Source organism: Triticum aestivum, chromosome 7A (genome assembly GCF_018294505.1).
Source record: "Triticum aestivum cultivar Chinese Spring chromosome 7A, IWGSC CS RefSeq v2.1, whole genome shotgun sequence".
Classification (NCBI taxonomy): Eukaryota; Viridiplantae; Streptophyta; class Magnoliopsida; order Poales; family Poaceae; genus Triticum; species Triticum aestivum.
Genome location: NC_057812.1, coordinates 18210259 through 18233064, shown reverse-complemented (window position 1 = coordinate 18233064; position 22806 = coordinate 18210259). Strand labels below are relative to the sequence as shown.

Here is a 22806-nt window from a genome sequence, read left to right as displayed (position 1 = left end):
TCACACTGCCACAACGGTCTTTCCTGTGGAAGAAGACTGTGTAAGCTGCTTCCTGTTTTCCTGCCACGTACGGTACCAGGTGGTCAAGCATGTCCAGCAACTTCGGCCTTCCTTCGGGACGAGGACTGACGCAGCTGCGTAGATTGCAATGTATAACAAGACGGGGATGATGATGAACATGACGTTTCTGGATGTTTCCCACTTCCTAGTACTGCCTGCTGCATATGCCACTAGGAGACTAAGCATGTCCAGCAAAATGGCCATATGCATTAGCCAGAGTGGCGGTTTCCGTTTGTGGGTCATCGTCCATGGAAGGAGCAGGACAATGACAACGATTGAGGCCATAAAGGAAGTGGAGTTGCTGTAGAAGAAAACATCGTACCGACGCTTGATGATGTCGTGGAGGACGGGGTTGCCAGCAGAGTGTCCATTGTTGTTGTCTTGCCACAGGCCTCCCGGTGGTTTTAGGCCAATCTGGTATGTCATACTGGCAGCCAGGATTCCTAGCAACATAAAGTATTCAACTGTTTCTTTCGCTTTATCATTCTTGTCCTTGCTGCTGCTGCTTGTGGTGTTGCTATTGCTGCTGCTGCCATTGTTGTTGCTTGTGGTGGTGCTGGTGACAGTGGTGGTGATGATGGTGGTGGTGGTGGTGTCGGCAGCGGCGACACTAGTGCTGATGCTGGTGTGGTAGTACTGGTGCTGCTGCTGATGCTTTTGTCAGTATTACTATGAGCTGCTTCATCTTTCCCATCTTTACTGCTGGCTTCAGACTTGATGATGAACCAGCAAATCACTACTAGAAAGGCTATAAAGGCTAAGACCATGCCAACCAAGGTTAATACATAGATGGAAGTCTTCAGTTGTCGAGCGCTTCCAGCAGCATAGGCACCCATGACTCCATGAGGCCAAACATTCCCACCAACATGCACACGTAAAGCGCATAACAACGTATGCCTGGCCTGTATAGCTTCGGATTGATGAGGAGCAGAATGAGGGTTATTGATGCCATGAAGCTCGTCGCATTGCAGTAGAAGAATGCATTGTAACGGCGAGGGTAATTGTTGGAGAGGACGGGGAAACCTGCACGACGACCGAGCCCTTGGTCATCCGCTAACCAAAAGCCACCAGGTGGGGTGAGACCAGCTTGGTAGGTGACGGTAGCGGCCAAGATGGCAACCAACAGTAGCACCTTGCGCTTGTCATCAAGATCCTTCAGTACAGCAGCGCCATCCTCCGGCTCAGGGGCATGGTCTATTATGGTGATATGGACGATGACATAGACGAGGACAATGCCCGCCAAGGCAATGATGTAGAAGGATGCGTTTACGTCCCTAGTGCTCCCAGCACCATGGGCAGTAACGAGGCCGAATAGGTCCAGCACCAGGGTTGCTTCCAGTGTGTGTCGGTTGAGAAGAAACTTGTTCTGGAGCATCATGATGACGACCAAGGATGTGACAAAAGCTGCTGAGTTGCTATAGAAGAACACCCTGTACTGAGTAGGATGTGTCATTTAGAGCACTGGGTGGCTCATCTTGTGCCCATCCTGGTTGTCTGGCCAAAGGCCTCCGGGTGGATCTAATCCTGCTTGGTAGGTGATGGTCACAATAAGAGTAGCAAGGATCATAACAAGATAGCGGGTATTTTGTTCATGTTGTTCATTCGTGCCTTCGCAGCCGCCTGCATATTTATTTTCAATCAATCAGACATGTAACCAACTAGTAAATAAATCAATAATTTTGTATATTTAAAATACTATGTATCTACGTACACGAAAATCATCATATGCACATAAATTGGTCTCTCAGAGTGTTCTGACAATTAATATGCCTGTATATAATAGGAGTGCTAATCTCCACCAGCTTGCAGTAAAACGGTGCACACAAATTACCAATTCCACAAATAACTTTTACCACCATTTTTCCTAATTGGATAGTTAAAAGCTTTGGAAAGTTTACTGCTACACAGTAATGCTTTTACTGACACTTCTTGTATGGAAACATCAATATTTTTCCAAAATAACTACTATCTAAACATGTTTAGTATTCCGTAGACATCCATTTACTGTGTGCTTGATCACACCATATTCTAGAAAGCAGGAAATCTTTTACTTGTAATCACTTGCATGGGTTATAGTTGGATAGAGGAGTGAGTGATGTGCCCTCCTTGTCTTTATAATAAAAGGGGATTGGTTGCAATTTAAATCATGGACGATTGTAGAAGTAAGAGTCAACTTATTCTCATGATGAAAAAACGATAATTCAAATTGAGTGGGCTAGCAAATGTATGTGTAGGATGTCCTAAAATCAAGCACAAAAATAAAACTCATTAAGGGATTCCAACCAACACGCACAATTATTCCAACAGAGCGCGTAAATATATGTTTATGATACAATATCTTGTAAAATAATGCACACGATATAATAATTTTTGAATGATGTAGTAAAAAAATATGTTACTTGGATATTAAAGAAATCAAAATTACAACATATCGTGTACATAATTTAAGATATTTCAAATAAATTTTTAGTATTGGTGTAGAATAACTATTAGACACACTAGTTTGGAAATATTGGGAGCCATACCTTTAAGAATGTTGAACAGCTTCTTGAAATTTTTGGAAACATCATGAAGCTTGGCCATGAGTTGTTCCCAGCCGGTTTTGTGAGGCTTGGCCGTGAGTTGTTCCCAGCCGTTTTTGTAAGTAACAAACCACAGCAGTAGGCATACGCCGACAGGGACCGCAAGGACAAGAGTGGTATTGTCAGCTTCCCTGCAGCCCCCTGCAGCATAGGCCCCCATAAGGCCCAATAGAGCCACGGCGATCCACACGTAGGGCGCCATGAATCGCACTGTGAAGTTCTTGCTTAGCTTGTCCTTCAACAGCTTCCTCTCCAAGAGCAACACGATGATGAGCAGTGACACGGCGAATGAAGTGGTGTTACAAACGAAAAGGCCACGGTACCGACCACGGGCTTGTAACACCGGGTCGCTTTTTTTGATAAAGGGCGATTTTATTATCTCAGAATGTAGCATCAGGGAGATACAAAACATTATGAGTAACACCCGGCCTCTGCATAACTGAGATGCACACAGCTAAATCCAAAAGCCTGACAAAAAAATATGAAATATAAACCGACATATCGGCAACAGTAAAGTCCTATAGACCGACACTATGCCTATGTCAAAGGTGGTGGTGGATCGATTCGGAGGTTATGCTGCCACCCATGCTGGGAAAAAACCTCCGTAGCCACCTGCTCCAACCACGTACACACCGCCTTGAACAGCGATTGGTGCTCCGGTCGTTGTAGCATAGACCACGTATGAAGCGAGTGCGTACGACGGAAAATAACCTGCATAGGAGAAGCATTTTTTCCATTAAAAACCAAATCGTTTCTACATAGGTAGAGCGACCAAATTAAGGCGTACGCTCCCACCCTTATAAGCGCTTTAAACCTATTTGGAATACCGTCCAACCAGTGACCAAATATATTGGCAACACTTGTGGGCGGATATAAATTTGACGCTATTTGGATGATTGACCACGTAGAACGTGCAAACTTGCATTGGAAAAAGAGGTATTTGATTGTCTCGTCATGAGTATAAAAACAACACTTCTTACTCCCTGGCCAGTTGCATCGTGCGAGGTTGTGTTTGGTCAACACAACTCCCTTACAAAGATACCACATGAAAATTTTCACTTTTAGTGGAATCTTGGACTTCTAATTTTTTTTGTTATTACTCACTGGTACCTCAGAATGTGTGAGCGCACGGTACATAGAGTCTACTGTAAATGACCCTGATGTAGTAAGGTTCCAGCGAAACACATCCCGACCTTGTGTCAGGTTAATCGAATCCAACCGGGACAAAAGATTATGCCATGACATAAGTCTGGGGCCAATCAAATCCTGCTTAAACGAAATGTTCGGCGGGGATGAACTGAGCACGTGCGCAATAGTGTTGTTCTTATCACGAGCAATGCTATATAAGGCTGGATATTGTTCTCTGAGACTGGCATTGCCTAGCCAGATGTCTTCCCAGAATCGAATCTCCGACCCGTCTTTTACCGCGAAAGACCCAAAGCGAAAGAGACGTTTCTTTGCCGCCATTAGGCCAGCCCAGAAGTGCGAGTCACCAGGTTTCCAATATGCCTGGGACACTGCCTTTTGGCCTAGATACTTGTTGCGCAACATGGTTTGCCAAACATCATCCTCAGTAAGAAGTTTGAACAACCATTTACTGAGCAAGGCCTCATTCTTGACCTGTAGGTCATGAATTCCAAGGCCGCCTTGGTCTTTTGGCCTACAAACCATGCTCCATTTGGTCAACCGATATTTTTTCTTTTCTCCATCTCCTTGCCAAAAAATTCTGGATCTAAAATAATCCAATCTTTGCAGGACCCCTTTGGGGAGTTGGAAGAAAGAAAGCATATAGAGAACCGTATTTGTGAGAACGAAGTTAATCAAAACCAGCCGTCCTCCAACTGAGAGCAGCTTGCCTTTCCAACTGCTCAATAGTTTCTCTAGACGCTCCTCTACATGCTTCCACTCTGCAATGGTGAGACGCCGGTAGTGGATCGGTATTCCCAAATATTTAATCGGGAATTGGCCATGTGCGCAACCAAAGAGGTCAGCATAATCGGCAGCCGCCTCAACGGCTTCTCCAAAGCAGAAAAGTTCACTTTTATGGAAGTTAATTTTGAGACCCGACATTTTCTCAAACGCTGAGAGCAAGAGTTTTAGGTTTCGAGCCTTGTCTAGGTCATGTTCCATAAAAAGAATTGTGTCATCGGCGTATTGCAGAATAGAGAGGCCACCATCCACAAGATGTGGCACTACTCCTTCTATCTGGTCGTCCTGCTTAGCACGCTCAATCAGAATAGCCAACATGTCAGCAACAATGTTAAATAACATTGGAGACATGGAGTCACCCTGTCGTAGTCCTTTTTTTGTCTGAAAGTAATGGCCTACATCATCATTGACTTTGATGGCCACACTACCTCTAGTTATAAAATTTTGGATCCACTGACGCCATTTATCGGAGAAACCTTTCATTCTTAGGGCTTGTTGGAGGAAAGACCATTTGACCTTGTCATAGGCTTTTTCAAAGTCAATTTTGAATACTACGCCACTCATGTTTTTCCGGTGCATCTCGTGAACAGTCTCATGCAAAATTACTACGCCATCGAGTATATTCCTTTCTTGCATGAACGCCGTTTGAGATGGCCGAACAACATGATCAGCTACCGAGTTTAACCTATTTGTGGCCACTTTGGTGAAAATCTTGAAGCTAGCATTAAGGAGGCATATGGGTCTGAACTGTTGGATCCGTTCGGCCTCCTTAATCTTGGGCAACAAGACAATCTCGCCAAAATTAAGTCTAAATAGGTCTAGTTGGTCGGCATGAAGACAATTGAACAAATCCAAAAGGTCGGTCTTGATGATATCCCAAAAATTCTGATAGAATTCTGCGGGGAAACCATCTAGCCCCGGAGCTTTGTTATGTTCCATTTGGAACACCGACGCTCTCACCTCCTCTTTCAAGAATGGTGCCGTTAGGATATCATTTTCTTCTGCCGTGACTTGTGGAATATCATCCGTTCGGGTCTCGTCAAGGGTGAAGTTCCCTTCAACTGACGCTCCAAACAAAGATTTGTAGTACTTGGTGATATACTTCTTGAGCTCCTCCTGTCCTTCGATCCGCCCCTCATCTTGTTGGAGACTGTAAATACATTTTTTCCTATGCCGCCTATTGTCGATCAATTGGAAGTATTTTGTATTACTATCACCCATCAAGATAAAGTCAGCTTTGGATCTCTGGTAGTATTTGATCTCCTCTTCTCGCAAAAGACGTGCAACCTTCTCGTTAGATTGAACACCGAGTCGCTTAAACGGTGTCCGTCTTGGGTGCTGCTCCAGAACCCACCGGGCGGGTTCAGCCCAGCTACGTACGTGATGGTGACGACAAAGGTTGCGAGTAACATCAACACATTGATCTTCTCCTTCTTTCTTGGTGTCCAAGTTCAAGTTGGATTCAGGATTTGATTTGGAAATGGAGATGGGGATGGAGTTGGGATCAGGGTTCGATTTACGATCGTATATGGAATTGGAGTTGGAGTCAGAGAGCGAGCTGGAATTGTTTCTGGAGTTGGAGTTATCCTCACCACCACCATTGAGCGAGACGTACAAGAAAACAGAGATGATGATCAATACCAAAAGGAAGAAGGTTACCGCCGCGTAGATGGTTGTAAACGCATCCCGGCAGCTCCCGGCACCGTAGGCGCCCATGAGGCCGAGCAGGTCCAAAACCATCACCACCCGCAGCACCACTGTCCAAACATGGTCCTTCCTCTTCAGGATGATGAGGATGAGTGAGACCACAAGCGACGCAGCGAGTGCTGTGGCGTTGCAGTAGTAGAAGGCGAGGTACCGGCGGTAGTGGGTATCCCGAAGGATCGGGTCGCCGGCCATATGCCCTCCCGGGTCATCCTGCTCCTAGGATCCCCCGGGAAGGTTCAGCCCGGCAACGTACGTCACCGTTGCAACCAGAGTCGACAGCAGCAGGAGCTGCTCCTTGAACTCATACAGCTTTGAGTCTGCACAAGGCTTGCCATCGACAGGAAGGTCGTTCGTGGCCATGGTAGATATTGGCTTAATTTGCTATCAAATGGAAGGCCTCTGGCTGAATTTATATATCATCCCACACTCCCACAGCCAATGTGTATTGCCAAGTCAAGAGTCAATGCACGGCGGCTTAGCTGGAATTGTGGGCCCGCCCACATGTGAACATGGAATCATTGCCCAATATTTTGTGTGACTAGACAAGACTAACATTCGATGCCTGACGGTCAATTTTATATCTTCTTGTCTAGTTATCAGTTTGTGTGACTCGGCAACCTCCTATCTTCTTCGCCTAATAGATAATTAAGCACGCCCAACTTGCGTTAGAATTTAGAAATGTGCAGCGGCATTCATACATAAAAAAAATTGTCGCTGGATTGTACTATTAGTGCACTCGAATCAATCATGCACCAACCAATGTGTTTTATAGAATAGATCAGTATGCCAGATTATATAGTTCAGAGTTCAGACTGCCAACTCAATCGAATTTTAGACGGGTAGAAAATTTGTTCGTGATACTAGATCAGTATATGGGAATTAAGTTTGTATTACAACCGAGGTAGACCTGCTTAGATAAGACTATAATGATCCGTCCACTATTATCTGTATAGATAGAGTTAGAAAGACACACCAGTTCTTATTTGTAGATGTGACATGTTTAAATACTATTACGAATCAATTGGGTGTGAAACAATTACTATGAAGATGGTCTGCTGAATATCATCGCTTTAGTAACATTTAGGAAAACATACTGGATGAGGACTTATTTAGATATATACAATTAAGTAACTCCTCTACAGGTTACCACAGAGAACCAACGCCCATGCTAGTGAAGCGTATCCAAATGGTGCCCCTAACCAGTGAATTGGCGAACTATCGGCGACTGTGCTGGTACTGGTGCCTCGTTCTCGTACTTGGACACCATTTGTTTTGCAATATATAACTGTGGAGGAGGATTGTGCTCGGTCGATTGACCAACTACCAATCGTTGCACAACTGATGGGGTGTGTTGGGATCAGTGCTGGGTAGCTGGAAACCTGGAACAGAGGGCCCTCCCGCATGTAAACTTGGAATCAATTGGATTATATATTGATAGATAAGTACAGTTTGCATATGTATGTAATCCGAGAAAGAGACATGGCAATTTTATATCCCTATGGCTTCTCAGAGAGACAGAGAGAGAGAGAGAAAGATCTGACCCCCACAATACATGATTAAGTATCATGAACTACTCCCAAGTCCCAACTTGCTGTTAGAAATGTACGATAACGTTCATATATCGTCATGTCGCTGACCAGGAAAATGTATTATTACTAGCGTGTGGTTTAATCTATCGTGCACGAACTACTGTATTTTACTTCTCTATACATTTATAAGAAGCTCAATTCTTTCTCTCACTGTTTCATTCGAAGGGTTATGATTGGAAACCAGAGGATGGCGGAATTTTGATTCACGGAATTCCCCTGAGAAGCCGTTATCTGTACCAACCAGTGATGCACAGAGAAGAGCCAAACTATTGCCCTGTAAATAATTATGAAGCCTGAATACTTACACGATGTGTGTGGTGGGCTGGTGGCCATATGAGCATATGAGCATATGCTTTTGGAGCTGGATTAGCTTGGAACAGAATCTTTTTTTAAGGCTATTGTGTTGCTACTGACAGCATACAGTCACAAAATTAATACAAGACATACCTGTTCAAACCGTTGACATTAGGAGAGCAATACAGTGCGGTGACAGTGTGTACTGCCACGTCATCCATGATGATGTCACATTTGCCGCAGCAACGGTGTCATCCGCATTATCATCGTAAGGCACAGCCTGACGTCGCACCGAGTGATTGCCTCACATAATTCCCCTTTGTCACCACATTTTACAGGAAGTTAAAATTTCTCAACTTGGGACAACCTGGGACACTGAATGTTTCTGAAGTGGATTTGCAAGCTGCGGGATCCCTTTCCGAGGCAGGACCACAGGACGCCTTTTGCATCTGAGGTTCAAACCATGAAGCGATCATACTGATAAAATGATAACTGGACAGTGCATCTACAGATCCTTCTCGGTGTTGCCATTTAAGATTTTCCATATGCTTACAGTTCCTGCACCGTTTTCATCTTGTTAACATGCAGGTACTGATGAAATGAACCAACGCTCTGTCTTACTCAGGTGGAGGAAAATGCAATGTACTACACCATACGAGATGCCTCTGTTAATTAACCTGGACATATTGACATGCTGCAACAGGCCATCAGGGTCAGCTTTCCAAGTTCGCTGCTGGTGGCCTCTGACATGCCAAAGGTGAAGCTAACTGAGATGAATCCTGATACTTCTTTGCAGCGGATGGCAAAGGAGAGGGGGCCTCAATGCAAGGATTGAGGCTGGAGGATGTTTTGCACGCACAGCGGTGCGCCTGCAAGGATTGAGGCTGGTTTAACTTTGGCGGCTTACATCGCCTGGCATCTCTGGAAGGAGAGAAACCGAAGTGTTTTTGAAGATTAGTTGCTCTGTAGTCTCTATCTGTTGCTGCCACTATGTTTGTGCTTGTTTGTAAACGGAGAATGAGGATAAAACATATTGTTATCCAAGTTCAGCCAATTTGATTTGATGAAATAACACCCCTACCATACATGGCATTAACTCTGCAATTTCATCAGTCTCGCTTTGCAAATTACAGTTTACCAGCAAAAAGGCCTCGTGGTGGTACCAGACATCCATAGCTTTATTTTGCAACGAGCAGCATTTTCCATCGATAATCTGTGACCATGTTTCCCCATTTCAACTGTCGATAGTTTCAGACCGGGAGCCTGCAGGCTAAATTGAGCAATCAGCAGACTGACTGAGATACAGAGCAGAGCTTTGTGGTTTTCTGAAGCAAACCTACCATTCATGTGTCTGTGGGCACAACAGCAAAGACGTCATCGACCAACACACGCTTGCACCCACCACGGATCAAGAGGACATGGAACCCCACGCAGACCTTCAAGATAAGCGGGTAGCTAAAACTCGGCTGTATCTTTCATGTCCGAACAGAGAAGATGTTTGTTCCAAAAAAAAACCTTAAGAAATCTGGTTAGGGGATTCGACTGATATTTGGATCTTCAAGAACTTATTCTTGGCAATCATGGAGTTGTAAGAGCAGCAGTTATGCTGAGTTGCTGAACTGGTCAGCATTGTCATTCTGTCATGCATTTTGGTTATATATGCAGCCTGACATCAAACTGAGGTATGTCCATGGGTTAACATGTAAATTAAATAGGACCAACAAACAAAAGGGAGCCCTCCGGCGAGCGGAAGGAATGCCAAAGCATGAATAAACATATAAATAAATAACTCAATATATCTCAAATATAGATATGGTGCTCAATATCTCATAAACTCTGTCCCAAAATTACATATTCAGTTCCTTCCACAAGTTTCTGTATATTGTTCCCCAAAAATTGAACTACTGAATTTGACCTGACAAAGAATCACTTGACTCTGCCAGTTGGGGTAGAATCAGGGTTGACCTTTCCAACACACGTTGTTTCTTCCTGTGGTAGAAGATTGACGCTAATGCATAGACCGCAATGTAGAGCAACACAGGGATGATGAGGAACATGACATGTCTGGAGGTTTCCCACTTCCTAGTACTGCCTGCTGCATAGCCCACCAGGAGGCTAATCATGTCCAGTAAAATGGCCGTGTGCATCGGCCAGAGTGGCAGATTGTGACCGTGAAACTTCTTTTGAATTGTCAATGGAAGAAGCATGACGACAACCACGATTGAGGCCATAAAGGAAGTGGAGTTGCTGTAGAAGAAAGCATTGTACCGGTGCTTGTTGATGTCGTGGAGGATGGGGTTGCCAGCAGAGTGTCCATTGGTGTTGTCCTGCCACAAGCCGCCCGGTGGTTTTAGGCCAGTCTGGTATGTCATACTTGCGCCCAAGATTCCTAGCAACATCAAGTATTCAAGTTTATCGTTCTCCTTGGTAGTGATGATGGTAGTGGTGGAAGTGGCAGCAGCGACGGCGGCAATATTGTTGGCGGTGGCGGTGGCATTGATGGTGGTGGCGGCATTGCTGGTATTGTTGGGGGCGGTGGTGGCGGTGGCAGGAATGGCGATATTGTTGGTGCTGTTGTCTTTGCAGATGTACCGGAAAAGGGGTACCAGCAAGGCTATGAAGACTGACACTGCGACAACCAAGGATAATACATAGATGGAGGTTTTAAGATGCCGGGAGCTTCCAGCGGCATAGGCACCCATGAGGCCAACCATGCCCACCAGCATGCACACATAGAGCGCATAGCAACGTATACCTGGCCTGTATAGCTTTGGATTGACAAGAAGAAGGATGAGTGTTACGGATGCCATGAAACTCGCCCCATTGCAATAGAAGAATGCATGGTAACGACGAGGGTAATTGTCGTGAAGGACTGGGAAGCCCGCACGACGACCATGCCCTTGGTCATCTGCTAACCAGAAGCCACCAGGCGGGGTGAGACCAGCTTGGTATGTGAGGGTAGCGGCCAAGATAGCAACCAACAGTAGCACCTTGCGTTTGTCATCGAGATGCTTTACTGCAACATCGCCACCCTCTGGCTCAGGGGCATGGTCTATTATTGTGATATGGACAATGACATAGACGAGGACAATGCCTGCCAAGGCGATGATGTAGAAGGACGCGTTTACGTCCCTGGTGCTTCCGGCACCGTAGGCAGTAATGAGGCCAAATAGGTCCAGTACTAGGGCTGCTTCAAGTGTGTGCCGTGTGAGCAGATACTTGCTCTGGAGCATCATGATGACGACCAAGGATGTGACGAAAGCTGCGGAGTTGCTGTAGAAGAACACTTGGTATCGAGTAGGATGTGTCGTTTGGAGCACCGGGTGGCCGATTGTATGCCCATCCTGGCTATCTAGCCACAGGCCACCAGGCGGATCTAGTCCTGCTTGGTAAGTGATGGTCACCACAAGAGTAGCAAGGAGCATAACAAGATAGCGGGTGTTATGAATGTGTAGCTGGATGTCCGTGCTTGTGGAGGTGCCTGTGAATATTTATTCAGTCAATTAATCATGCAAATAAATAGTAAATAAATCAAAACATTGTATACTAGGATGGTAATACTGATACTATATTATTTTCAATAAATTAGCCATGCAACCAAATAACAGATATATCCAGAAAATTGTATACTTGAAAACAAATACATAGATTGCGGTACTTGAAAATCATCACGTGCACATAAATTGGTCCCTTAAAATGCAAAATTAATATACATGTATATACATAGTTTTGTTAGATTTTCTAAGCAACAGAAATTTAACAGTCAAAATTGTGTTGTTGATATATTGACCACGTTCATATCCATATGCATGCCGAAATCCCCAAAATCGAAAATGATAATCAAGCTTCCATAACCAGAGTAACATAAGGTAGGTAGGTAGTCAGCCATACCTCGAGGAGTCTTGAACCATCCCAAGACATCACCAAACTTGGTTGCGGGTCTTTTCCAACAATTGGTGCAAGTAACAAATGCCAGTTGGAGGCACACACAGATAGGAACCACAGCAGTGAGGGTAAGGACAAAGACAGTATTATCAGTCTCCCTGCAACTCCCAGCAGCATAGGCTACCATGAGGCCCAGCAAAGCGACAGCAATCAACACATAGAGGGCGAACCGAACTGTGATAATGAGCAGCTCCTTCTTGAGCAGCTCCTTCTTGAGCAGCTCCTTGTTGAGCAGTTTCTTCTCCAAGAGCAACACGATGATGAGCAGGGACACGGCAAACGAAGTGGTGTTGCAAACGAAGAAGGCACGGTACCGGCCACGGGCTTGTAACACCGGGTCACTCAAACGGTGTCCATCTTGGGTGCTGCTCCAGAACCCACCAGGTGGACTGAGCCCAGCAACGTATGTGATGGTGACTGCGAAGGTTGCAAGTAACATCAGCACATCAATCTTCTCCTTCTCTGCTTGCATCTTGACGTCAGCGAGTGACCTCACCACATCATTCTCTGCCTGGACTCGCTTCACGGCATCGACGAAGGAGGTCGACTTGGAGATGAAGATGGAGTTGGGTTTGATGTCGGAGTCAGGGCTCGAGTTAGAATCGGGTTTCGGGTTGGAGTGAGGGTTCAAGTTGAACTTGGGTTTGGGGTTGGAGTCACGGTTCAAGCTGGAACTGGAGATGGAGTGAGAGTAGGAATAGGAATCAGGGTTTGGAAATGGAGATGGAGATGTAGTTGGGGTGGACAGAGTGGGAATTGGAGATGGAGATGGAGATGGAGTTGGGGTGGACAGAGTGGGAATTGGAGGTGGAGATAGAGATGGACTTGGGGTGGGCAGAGTAGGAATTGGAGGCGTAGATGGAGATGGAGTTGCAGTGGGGGTGGAGTTGGGGTGGACCTCATCATCACGATTGAGCAAGACGTATAAGAAAACATAAATGATGATCAATACCAAAATGAAGAAGGCTACCGCTGCGTAGACAGTCGTGAATGCATCACGGCAGCTCCCGGCACCATAGGCTCCCATGAGGCCTAGTAGGTCGAGCACCATCACCATCCTCAGCACCAGTGTCCAGTATTGTTTCTTCTTCGGCAGGATGATGAGTATGAGGGAAACCACGAGCGACGCGGCGAGGGCGGTGGCGTTGCAGTAGTAGAAGGCGAGGTACCGGCGGTAGTGGGTATCCCGAAGGATCGGGTCGCCGGCCATATGCCCTCCCGGGTCATCCTGCTCCCAGGATCCCCCGGGAAGGTTCAGCCCGGCAACGTACGTCACCGTTGCAACCAGAGTCGACAGCAGCAGGAGCTGCTCCTTGAACTCATACAGCTTTGAGTCCTCGTCTTTAGCTGCACTGCCAGCCTCCCTTCCGCCATGGCCCTGCTCGGTGGTTTGTGTAGCTCCGGCTTCCATGACGTTGGAGGACATGGGTGCCATTTGCTTAATTTGCTATCAGATTGATGGGCTCTCGCTTGAATTTATATATCAACCCACAACCAATGTATGTTACCAAGTCAAGAGTCTCAAGACTCAATGCACGGTGGCTTAGCTGGAACCGAGGGCCCACCCACATGTGAACTTGGAATCATTTTCCTATAGTTTGTCTGACCAGACAAGGCTAGCACTCTATGGTCAATTTTATATCCATTCTCCTGCCTGGGTTTAGTTTGTGTGACCAGACAAGACTTGGGCAACTTCCTACCTTGAACGCTTAATACATGATTAAACATTCCCAACTTGCATCAACAAATGTACTGCTGCATTCATACATACTCCCTCCGATCCATATTACTTGTCGCTCAAACGGATGTATCTAGACGTATTTCAGTGCTAGTGACATCCTTTTGTGTGACAAGTAATATGAATCAGATGGAGTAACTTTTTTTTCTCTTTGAATTGTACTGTTAGCTGTCGAATCAATCATGCACCAAACACTGTATTTTATAGAATAGATCAGCAGTGTGCAAGATTACAGTTCACATTCCAAGTCCAACGATGATAGTTTGTATGGTAAACTGGTGGAGAGTTGTTCGTGATACTAAATCAGCACGGGAATTAAGTTTGGATTACAACCGTGGTAGATCTGCTCAGATAAAATTATGATGAACTGTCGATTATAACCTGTATAGATACTAGATACAGTCGTGATGGTTTAGATGTGAAATGTGTAAGTATAATCATGAAGATCAATTGGTTGTGGTTTGTTTGACACAATGATGAAGATGGTCTATCAAATACCATTGCTTTACTTACATTTACGGAAATATACTGGATGTGATATATTTACAGCTACCTTGACTGCTTGATCGATCAATCAATCAGTTCCCCCTTTGTATCATCAACTACCAGTCGTTGCACAGCTGATGGGGTGTGTTGGGGTCAGTGCTTGGTAGCTGGAACAGAGAGCCCTCCCACATGTAAACTGGGAATCGATGGATATATATAGATAAATATACATGGCGATTTTATATCCCTATGGCTCTGCAGTTAGAAATGTGCAATCACGTCTGTATATCCTGTCTCTGACAAGAAAGAAGTATTATTACTAGTGCCAGTGCGTGGTTGAATCCATCGTACACTAGCAACTGTATTTTACGTCTCTACATGATACGCATTAATAAGGAGCTAAATTCTTTCTCGCTCTTTCATCCGAATGGTTGTTATAGAAAACCAGAGGTCGGGGCAGATTTTTGGTTCTCGGAATCCCGAGAAGCCTTTATCTGCCAGTGAGCATGGAGATCAGTCAAAGTATTGCACTGTAAAATTACAAAGCCTGAATACATACTTAAAATTAGATGCAATGCATGTGTGGTGGCAGCCATATAAGCATATGCTTTTGAGCTGGATTAGCTTGGAACAGAATCTTTCTATAAGGTTATTGTGTTGCTACTGACAGAGTACGGACAAAAAATAAATGCAATGCATACCTGTGCAAACCATCGACATTAGGACAGCAATACGGCGCGATGGTCGTGTGCACTGTCACATCATCCACATTATCGTCATGACGTCACATTCACAGGCTCGTGTCGCGCATTAGTACTGAACGTTCGCTTCAGATGAGATAATTCCCGTTGACATTAAGCTGCGTGTGAAAATATCAACCGGCCAGTCCATTGCCAATCATCTACTCCCTCCGTTCCTAAATACTTGTCTTTTAGACATTTTAACAAGTGACTACATACGGAGCAAAATGAGTGAATCTACACTCTAAAATATGTCTACATACATCCGTATGTAGTAGTCATTTGAAATGTCTAGAAAGACAAATATTTAGGAACGGAGGGAGTAAGTTCCAGCATTATGTTCCCTGAAGTTTACAATCTTTTAATTAGATTTTTTTTTTTAATTTAGAGTTTGTTTTGGGAAGGAGTGCATATTAGCCCAGTTGGTTGGCACTTTACGTGCTGCCTTGTGCCTTTTGTTGGCATGCCGTTGTTTTTGAAGCTTGTCTGACTTGATGGCATCTTCGCGACACTACGAGCCAGCTACCTACATCCAAACTCACGCTGCAGTCCATGCATAGACTTATTTGAGCCACTACCCCAATTAAGCTGACTACATGCATGTACATAGGATAGGATCTGCTTTAATCATCTAATAAAGTAATTATTGGGAGCTGGTGCTAATGCATGTGATCAGATCCACTTTCATCGGAGGTGCTGGCTGAGCATCGTGCATGTTCGCATTTTGTGTTAACCACTACAATACAGTTAACTATAGTACTCCTGCACATGGGCTTTCAGAAAGTTACAAAGCTACAAACAAGCACCTCGAGTCCTTCAAACAGTACTGATGATATAGGTTCCACTATAAGAGCACTGTAACTTTGCCTTCATTAGCTACAGTTAAATTGCAAGCTCCAGGCATAAGCTTTCAAGTTTCAGAGTGTGGCGCTTCACTAATCAATATAATAATCTAAGAAATCAATGATTGGATGATGTTTAGGTAAAATTATAAAAAAAAACTAATGGCTAGATGATACTTAGGTACAACTATGTCACTTTCATACTTGCCAACTAGGGGAGGATCCACTGGGGTGATGGCTATTTTGTTTTTTTTCTGGGAATTTATAGCTCTTATCCCATTTTTCTACCATATTGTGCTTTTAATTGAGTATATTGGCACTAGATTATGGCCTATATTATTCTTTGTAGGCAATGAAAATAGGTTGGTTTCTCAAAAGGGTAAAGCAGCCAAAATAAGTTTTCCTGATGACCTGCTGTAATTAGAGTAGACTGCACAAAACTAAAGGACTTCATACCAGATATTCAAATCACAAGTCTTGATATGCTTACCATTTTATGCATGCCATGTTGTCATTTGGGGCATATATATCATGTATGCCATCATCGTGGTTAGAGTGGACCATGTTTATTGTTTAAGAAACTGCAGCAAGTTGCAAGCCAAACAGATGGGCATCGCTATCCAGCGGTTAGCCGCCCAGGATGAACCTCACAGCTAATTTCCATATACTTATGGTTCCTGGTGTCATTTTCAGCTTGCAAACATGCATCTGCCAATGAAGTGTACTAACTAATGCTCTGTTTTCTATTGTCAGGTGAGGAAAAGACGTGCAAAATGTGATAAACTACACCACACAAGATCCATATACCGTTATGCTGCAATTGGCCATCAAGTTGCTGGTGGCGTCTCATCTGGTGCAAGGCTACCGCTGCGGATGACAGAGTGGCTAATCTTGGGGGCTTCAATGCGATGGAGGCGAAGTAGCAAGCTGCAACTCCAGTTTGAGATCTTACAAGGAGTTCACAAGTGACAATCGGTTCTTGGGGAAAACCATGGAATCAAGATCGATCTGATGAGATGAATTGCAATTGTGAGTGCAGACACACTTTGTTACTACTACTCACAGCTCTGTTTTTTGGACACGGTTGTTTCTCTCCTTTCGTTGCTGCCACTATATTCTGTACATGTTTGTGGACAAAGAACGAGGGTTGCTTATGTCATTGTCCAAGTTCCGCATATTTAAGTTGATGTAATACGACTGCTCTGCTGTGCCGTTAACTTTGCAAGTTTCATCAGTATCACTCCGCAAATTACCAGTTTTGTCACAAAAAAGGCCTCTGTATTGATTCAATGGGCTACAGCACAGAAGATGCATATATTGTTATGCTGCAACGGGCCATCACGCTGAAATACATATGAATAATCGACTCGATATCTGTAATGTACACAGCATGCTCGCAGTTGAGCCAAACTTGATTGCAAATTTACACACCTGCAGCTCCTCATTGTTAGCCCGAACTACGTACAGAGTAGCTGGCTACTTAGGATCGGACGAAGTCGAGGATGAGATGAACTACACAGGGCAGCGGCTGTGTGGTACTAGCCTACTACTACTTGCACTCAAGTATACTACCGAAGCAACAAGCAGAATGGCAAAGCACACTTGCAAGTGCTGCTTACACACACGCACACATATGTAGTAGTACTACACTTGAGACTTGGCTGGATAGAAATGAAATGGCCTTGCTTACAACGATGGGCATCGGCCCTATATATAGTGTAATGAACCGACTATACTACGCATAGGCTGACGTCAAACAAGTGAACTACGTCACTGCTGACCTCTTACTACTTAGCTACTAAGGCACGCCTGCTGCTCTTGCTAGTAAAAAGATTTTTACTTGCTGCCATGCCGACATGCAGCCATGCATGCATCTGAGACGTAAATGCTGCTGCTGCCGTTGTGTGCACCGGAAGACCAAGGTTGACCCAACACTCATGCACGTCTTGCAATGATTCCACGGCTGTACCGCAGGTGGGGGGGCTGTGGACTCTTCTTTTCTATGGCGGAAGACTGACAGTGCTACATAGAGCCCAATGTAGGCCAACACAGGAACGGCGAGGACCATGATGTTCCTGGATGTTTCCCATTTCCTAGTACTGCCTGCTGCGTATGCCACCAGGAGGCCCATCATGTCCAGCAAGATGGCCGTATGCATCGGCCAGAGTGGCCATGTGTCTTTTTCGGGCAGCTTCGGGTCTTCCTCGGCTGACTTTGGGACTACGTCAGGCAACTCTGTCTCTTCTTTGGGCAAGTTCAGGACTTTGTCAAGCGACTGTGTGTCTTCGTCGGGTGTCTCTGCGTCTTTCTTGGACAGGTTTGTGTCTTTCTCGGATGACTCTATTGTGTATTTCTCGGGCAACAACGTCAATGGAAGCAGCATGACGACAACCACAATTGAGGCCATGAAGGAGGCCGAGTTGCTGTAGAAGAAAGCATTGTACCGGTCCTTGTTGATGTCACGGAGAATGGGGTTGCCAGCATAGTGCCCATCATTGTTGTCCTGCCATAGGCCACCCGGTGGTTTTAGGCCAGTCTGGTATGTCATACTTGCAGCCAGGATCCCAAGCAGCATCAAGTATTGAAGTTTTTCTTTCTTTTTGCTGCTATTTTTGTTGCCGCTGCTATGACCTGCTTCAGCTTTCCCATCTGTGCCTTCATGGGATTTGTTGCTGCTATGACCTGCTGCAACTTGCCCATCTGTACCTTCACGGGATTTGCTACTTCTATGACCTACTACAACTTGCACATCTGTACCTTTTTGAGATTTGCCAAAAGGGACGAAGCAGAAATCTCTACCTTCTTGGGATTTGAGATAAGGCCCCAACAAGAAAATGGCTAGCAGCGAGGCTATGAAGGCTAGCACAGCACCAACCAAGGTCAATACATAGACGGAGGTCTTGAGATTCCGGGAGCTTCCAGCAGCGTAGGCACCCATGAGGCCAAACATGCCCACCAGCATGCACACATAGAGCGCACGACAACGTATGCCTGGCCTGTATAGCTTTGGATTGACAAGAAGAAGGATGAGGGTTACCGACGCCATGAAGCTTGCTGCATTGCAGTAAAAGAATGTGTTGTAACGGCGAGTGTAATTGTCAAGGAGGATTGGGAAACCCGCACGGTGACCGAGCTCTCGGTCATCTGCTAACCAGAAGCCACCTGGCGGGGTGAGGCCAGCTTGGTATGTGAGGGTGGCAGCCAAGACAGCGACCAGCAACAGTACCTTGCGCTTGTCATCGAGATGCTTTACTTCTTCATCATCCACTGGCTCAGCGTCATGATCTCTAATGGTGATATGGACGATGACATAGACTAGGACAATTCCTGCCAAGGCGACGATGTAGATGGACTGGGTTACCTCCCTAGTGTTCCCGGCGCCATAGGCAGTGATGAGGCCGAATAGGTCCAGCACTAGGGTTGCTTCTAGTGTGTGCCGGTTGAGCAGAAACTTGCTCTGGAGCATCATGATGACCACCAAGGATGTGACGAAAGCTGCCGAGTTACTATAGAAGAACACTCTGTACCTAGTAGGATATGTCGTTTGGAGCACTGGGTGACCGATATTATGACCATCTCGGTCATCTAGCCAAAGGCCGCCAGGCGGATCTAGTCCTGCTTGGTAAGTGATGGTCACCACAAGAGTAGCAAGGAGCATAACAAGATCACGAGTGATCTGTTCATGTAGGTCAACATTCGTGCCTGTGCATGTACCTGCATATTTATACAATCAATGAGTTACACAACTAACTAGTATATATACCATTAACAAGTTTGTGCATTTCTGAAAACTAAATAACATAGATTAGGTATATATTTGGAAATCATCATACGCTTATAAAATTCTCTTGCAAAGTGCTCTCATAATAACTATCACGCACACACACACGAGCGTGTGCTCGGAGTTTTATTGATTTTATAAAACGATACTGTATAAAGTAATGTTCAAAGTTTTATCCTGGGGGGCGGCCATATCCATATCCCTATGCATGCAATTATCCAAAGCGCTAAGTTTTCTTTAGATGCCAAACCAGTAAGCTTTCATAGATGTAGTAAGATAGGGTAGGTAACGAGCCGTACCTGAAGGAGTCTTAACCAGTTCCTTGAACCGTGTGAAGACAGAATCAAGCCGAGCCGTACCTGAAGGAATCTTGACCAGTTGCTTGAACCGTGTGAAGACAGAATCAAGCCGGTCCACCAGTGATCCCCAAATGAAAACAAGCGCCAGCAGGAGGCATACGCAGACAGGAACAGCAAGGACCAAGACAGTTTTGCTAGCCTCTCTGCAGCTCCCAGCAGCATAGGCCCCCATGAGGCCCAGCAGGGCGACGACGATCAACCCGCAGAGCGCCACAAGCCTCAACTTCTTCTTCCCGAGCAGCTTCTTCTCCAGGAGCAACACAATGATGAGCAGGGACACGACAAATGAAGTGGTGTTGCAAATGAAGAAGACGCGGTACCGGTTACGGGCTTGTAACACCGGGTCGCTCAAACGATGGCCTTCCTGGGTGCTGGTCGAGAACCCCCTAGGCGGGTTCAGCCCGGCGACGTATGTGATTGTGACTACAAAGGCTGCTAGTAACATCAACACATCGACCATCTCCTTCTCACCCCGGTTCTTACCCCCCTTTTCGAATAACTTCACTATGCCGATCTTCATGAGGTTACAGAGGGACTTGGGGTGGACCTTATTATCATCACCATTGGTGGTGATTGGTATGGCGTCGGAGCTGATAGCATCATCCCTATTGGCCTTGGCCAAAAAGGAAAGAAAAACAGAGATGATGACCAATACCGAAAAGGAGAAGGCGGCCACCGCATAGATGGTTGTAAATGCATCCCGGCAGCTCCCAGCACCGTAGGCGCCCATGAGGCCTAGTAGGTCAAGCACCATGACCATCTGCAGCACCACGGTCCAGGGTGTGCTATTCTTCGGCAGGATGACAAGGATGAGGGAGACCACGAGCGACGTGGCGAGTGCTGTGGCGTTGCAGTAGTAGAAGGCAAGGTACCGGCGGTAGTGGGTAGCCATTAGGATCGGATCCCCGGCCATGTGCCCTCCCGGGTCATCCTGCTCCCAGGATCCCCCGGGCAGGTTGAGCCCGGCGACGTATGTCACCGTAGCCACCAAAGTCGATAGCAGCAGGAGCTGCTCCTTGAACTCATACAGCTTTGAGTCGTCGTCTTCATCGCCCTGGCCCTGCTGCTGCTGCTGCACTAACTGCTCGTTGGCCATGGGATCTATTTGCTTAATTTGCTATCAAATGGATGGGCTCTGGCTTGAGTATATATCGTCTCACAGCCCCAGTATGTTACCAAGTCAGGGGTCAATCTACTGTAGGCGGCTGGAACTGAGCGCCCGCCTACATGTGAACTTGGAATAGTTTCCCTACACTGTGTGTGACCAGACAAGACTAGCACTGCCTGGTCAATTTTATATCTACCTTAAGCTTCATGCCAAATTATATTTGTGTAACCGGACAAGACTCGGCAATTTCCTATCTTCTTCGCCTGATACATAGTTAAACATTCCCAACTTGCATTAGCAAATGTACAGCCGCCTTCATACCTACTTATTTTTTATGTCTTTGAATTGTATTATTAGCAAGCTCGAATCAATCATGCACCAACCGCTGTATTTTATAAGTACAAGAATAGATCTGTATGCGAGATTACAGTACAGACTGCTTACATAAAACTATGACGATCTGACACCTATAATCTGTATAGATACAATCGTAATGGTCTAGGTAAGACATGTTTAAGTACAATTGTGAAGATCAATTGGTCGTGATCTGTTTGATATAGTTATCAAGATGGTATAACAAATATCATTGCTTTACTTACATTTACAAAAATATACCGGATGTGATCTATTTAGATATATACAATTAAGTAACTCCATTACGGCTACGTCGTTCACAGACATGGACACCATGTGTTTTGCTGCCATAACTATCGATGACGACTGTGCTTGCTCGGTCAATCAATCGGCTGTCCCTTTGTATTGTCAATTACTAGTCGTCGCACAATTACTAGTCGTAGCTGGAACAGAAGGCCCTCCCACATGTAAAGTTTATTTTATTTTTGCGGGGGGACTCCCACATGTAAAGTTGGAATCAATGGCTTATATATAATTTTTGTATTTTCAAAGAAAGACTTGACGGTTTTATATCGCTTATACTCCCTCCGTCCCAAATTCTTGTCTTAGATTTGTCCAAATATGGATGTATCTAGTCATGTTTTAGTGTTAGATCCATCCTTATCTAGACAAATATTAGACAAGAATTTTGGGACGAAGGGAGTAGCTTTTTAGAGAGAGACCCGACTCCCCAACTGATGATTAAATATCATCAACTACTCCCAACTTGCAGTTAGAAATGTACAATCATGTTCATCTGTCCTGTCTCTGGCCAGAGAAAAATATTATTATTACTGGGGCGCTTGAATCAATCATGCACTAACTATTGCATTTATTTCTCTACATGATATGAATTCACAAGGAGCTTAATTATTTTCTCTCATTCTTTCTTCAAAGGGTTATTACAGGAAACTGGAGGAGGATGCAGATTTTTAGTTCTCAGGGTCCCAAAAGGGCGCTATCTGTACTGAACAGCTGTGCTTGGAGCAAAGCCTAAATACATAATTAATACTTGATTTAATACATGTGTGTGGTGGCCATATGAGCATATGCTTTTTTCTGAACTATATATTCTTGGAACATAATCTTTTTTAAGGCTACTGTATTGCTACTGAAAGTGTACGGTCACAAAATTAGTACAACACGTACCTGTTCAAACTGTTAAAGTTATAATATAAGCCATGTACCCCTTTGTATTTATCCCGTTGTATAAGGAGTTTCCTGCATATGTTCCACACCTATACATGTATATA

General features: G+C 45.1%; 2 protein-coding genes and 1 pseudogene across 2 annotated transcripts; all 3 read right to left on the bottom strand.

Annotated features, from left to right (window-relative positions):
• Positions 1–6638, bottom strand: LOC123152824 (uncharacterized; annotated as a pseudogene).
• Positions 6639–9939: 3301 nt separating this feature from the next.
• Positions 9940–16155, bottom strand: LOC123151625 (uncharacterized). The gene is made up of 2 exons (XM_044571306.1): positions 12053–16155; positions 9940–11642 (listed from the first exon to the last, which is right to left on the bottom strand). Exons 1-2 carry the CDS (start codon positions 13539–13541, stop codon positions 10063–10065), a joined length of 3069 nt encoding a protein of 1022 aa, XP_044427241.1. The 5' UTR covers positions 13542–16155; the 3' UTR covers positions 9940–10062.
• A 1013-nt stretch (positions 16156–17168) lies between these two features.
• On the bottom strand, positions 17169–22806 carry LOC123151624 (uncharacterized). Its single transcript, XM_044571305.1, has 2 exons — positions 19993–22806; positions 17169–19626 (listed from the first exon to the last, which is right to left on the bottom strand). The coding sequence occupies exons 1-2, from the start codon at positions 21146–21148 to the stop codon at positions 17711–17713; spliced, it is 3072 nt and encodes a 1023-aa protein (XP_044427240.1). The 5' UTR covers positions 21149–22806; the 3' UTR covers positions 17169–17710.

What these genes read in the sequence shown, in the direction of transcription:
- LOC123151625 (XM_044571306.1), bottom strand. Translation starts at nt 13,541, where the DNA reads ATGGCACCCATGTCCTCCAACGTCATGGAAGCCGGAGCTACACAAACC. An exon ending in ATGGTTCAAGACTCCTCGAG is followed by an intron (nt 11,643 to 12,052) that starts GTATGGCTGACT and finishes AAATATTCACAG; the next exon opens with GCACCTCCACAAGCACGGAC.
- LOC123151624 (XM_044571305.1), bottom strand. Translation starts at nt 21,148, where the DNA reads ATGGCCAACGAGCAGTTAGTGCAGCAGCAGCAGCAGGGCCAGGGCGAT. An exon ending in ACTGGTTAAGACTCCTTCAG is followed by an intron (nt 19,627 to 19,992) that starts GTACGGCTCGTT and finishes ATAAATATGCAG; the next exon opens with GTACATGCACAGGCACGAAT.